General features: G+C 39.3%; 1 protein-coding gene across 1 annotated transcript; it reads left to right on the top strand.

The window, feature by feature from the left end:
• Positions 1-244: 244 nt before the first annotated feature.
• On the top strand, positions 245-1,487 carry LOC110104494. Its single transcript, XM_020833641.2, has 4 exons — positions 245-435; positions 547-701; positions 886-994; positions 1,160-1,487. The coding sequence occupies exons 2-4, from the start codon at positions 595-597 to the stop codon at positions 1,262-1,264; spliced, it is 321 nt and encodes a 106-aa protein (XP_020689300.1). The 5' UTR covers positions 245-435; positions 547-594; the 3' UTR covers positions 1,265-1,487.
• Positions 1,488-1,530: the final 43 nt, after the last annotated feature.

The raw sequence follows: 1,530 nt of genomic DNA, 5'->3' as shown, positions 1-1,530 counted from the left end.
TTCAAATTTGATCTGAACCCCACACGAAAGCCACTTTTGACAGCCCTTAGTTACACATACAAAGAAATAGTGCTATCTAGGTTAAACTCTCAATAAAATAATAATAATAATAAACTTTGCCTTTTTTTTTTACATTTAGGTCATTTAAGACAAATTCATACACAACGCACATAAAGATTCGAATCCAAAATCTCTTGATTGAAAGCATAAGCTCTCAACCAACACGCCAAGGTTAGCTGTGTCTTTGCCCCATTTTGAACAAGTGATTCTTTAGGCGGAAACCCTACTCGTTGATTCCAACAATCGATCTCCTCCGATGACAACGGCGGCTGCATCATCTCTATCCCATTCCTCCATTCGCCGTGGATTGTTGGCGTCAGTGTTTCTTCTTCTCTGTTTCTCTTGGCAAGGAATCTATACATAACCAAGAAATTGGTAAGAAATTCGAGCTGCTTAAACTGTGATAGTATGGGGACGTTTTAATGGAGAATGAGCTTAATTTGGCCTTTCCTTCCAAATTTGATGGTATTAATCTCTCCATTCAAGGTCTAAGAATTTAGTGAGCGATGTGGTGGCGTCGCGGCGTTCTTACTCATGCGCAGGGATTGCTTAGGTCAACATGCGAGCCCACTCGGTTATTTACCGTGCTTTCTTTCTCAGATTCGCCTGCAAAGAAAAAAGGAAAAGCAACTCCTTTACAGGTATTCTTCTGAAGAATCAATTGTGCTAGAAAAATCCCTCCTTTCATTGGTTTTGCCGTTATTTTTCGTTTCTGTTTCTTTCTTTTCATCTATGGTCGAGTAGTGGTAACAGTAAAGGAAGATTAGCCGATGTGGAGATCTTGTGCGTATTGTTTATTCCGATTGAGGTTTCCGTTTTTTGTAGGAGAGGAGGATGGTGGATCGTTTTAGGTTATGGGCCAAAGGAGGTGACGGAGGAAATGGGTGCTGGAGCTATCGGCGGAGCCGAACAGACCGCCATGGCGCGCCAGATGGTAATTGTTGAATCTTTTCATGATTTTGCTCTGTGCATATTTTATATGTTATTTTTGGTTGAGCGGTTTCATTCTTAGTCTATGATTAGATTAGTTGGCTTACTTTGTCATTTTGATTAGATTGATTGGTTTTTCAACTTTGATGAATGCTTACGTATCGATTAGGTGGCAATGGTGGAAGAGGTGGTGATGTTTATTTGGAATGCTCAGCAGCATTGTGGGACTTCAGTAATCTGCAACATCACGTGGTGGGTGAAGTCTTCCATATAACAGAAGTCTTTTTTTTTTTTTCTTCTGCAAACTAATTTAGTTGATGATAACCATGAAATGTATTGTCGTAGTCCTGGGATCAATTAATCCTGCCTAAAGAAAATCTTTGCTTTGGCAGACAACTTTCCTAAAACAAACTGTGCGATTAGAGCCATGACTGAGTGTTTGAGAGTTATTTTGTTTCCACTATCTGTCCAAATTCAAGCACATTAACGTACACTAACTTTAAATTTTTCACTTCGGTGCTCGCCATTAAAAAAAAAAAA

The sequence above is a fragment of the Dendrobium catenatum genome, unplaced genomic scaffold (genome assembly GCF_001605985.2).
Source record: "Dendrobium catenatum unplaced genomic scaffold, ASM160598v2 fragScaff_scaffold_80, whole genome shotgun sequence".
Classification (NCBI taxonomy): domain Eukaryota; kingdom Viridiplantae; phylum Streptophyta; class Magnoliopsida; order Asparagales; family Orchidaceae; genus Dendrobium; species Dendrobium catenatum.
The sequence above is the reverse complement of the archived record's forward strand: the minus strand, read 5'-3'. Positions and strand labels throughout refer to the sequence as shown.

Bases quoted from the DNA above. Each gene is read 5' to 3' on its own strand.
- LOC110104494 (XM_020833641.2), top strand. From the start codon at position 595: ATGCGCAGGGATTGCTTAGGTCAACATGCGAGCCCACTCGGTTATTTA. The intron at 702-885 runs GTATTCTTCTGA...CGTTTTTTGTAG, and splicing joins GAAAAGCAACTCCTTTACAG to GAGAGGAGGATGGTGGATCG. The intron at 995-1,159 runs GTAATTGTTGAA...CGTATCGATTAG, and splicing joins CCGCCATGGCGCGCCAGATG to GTGGCAATGGTGGAAGAGGT.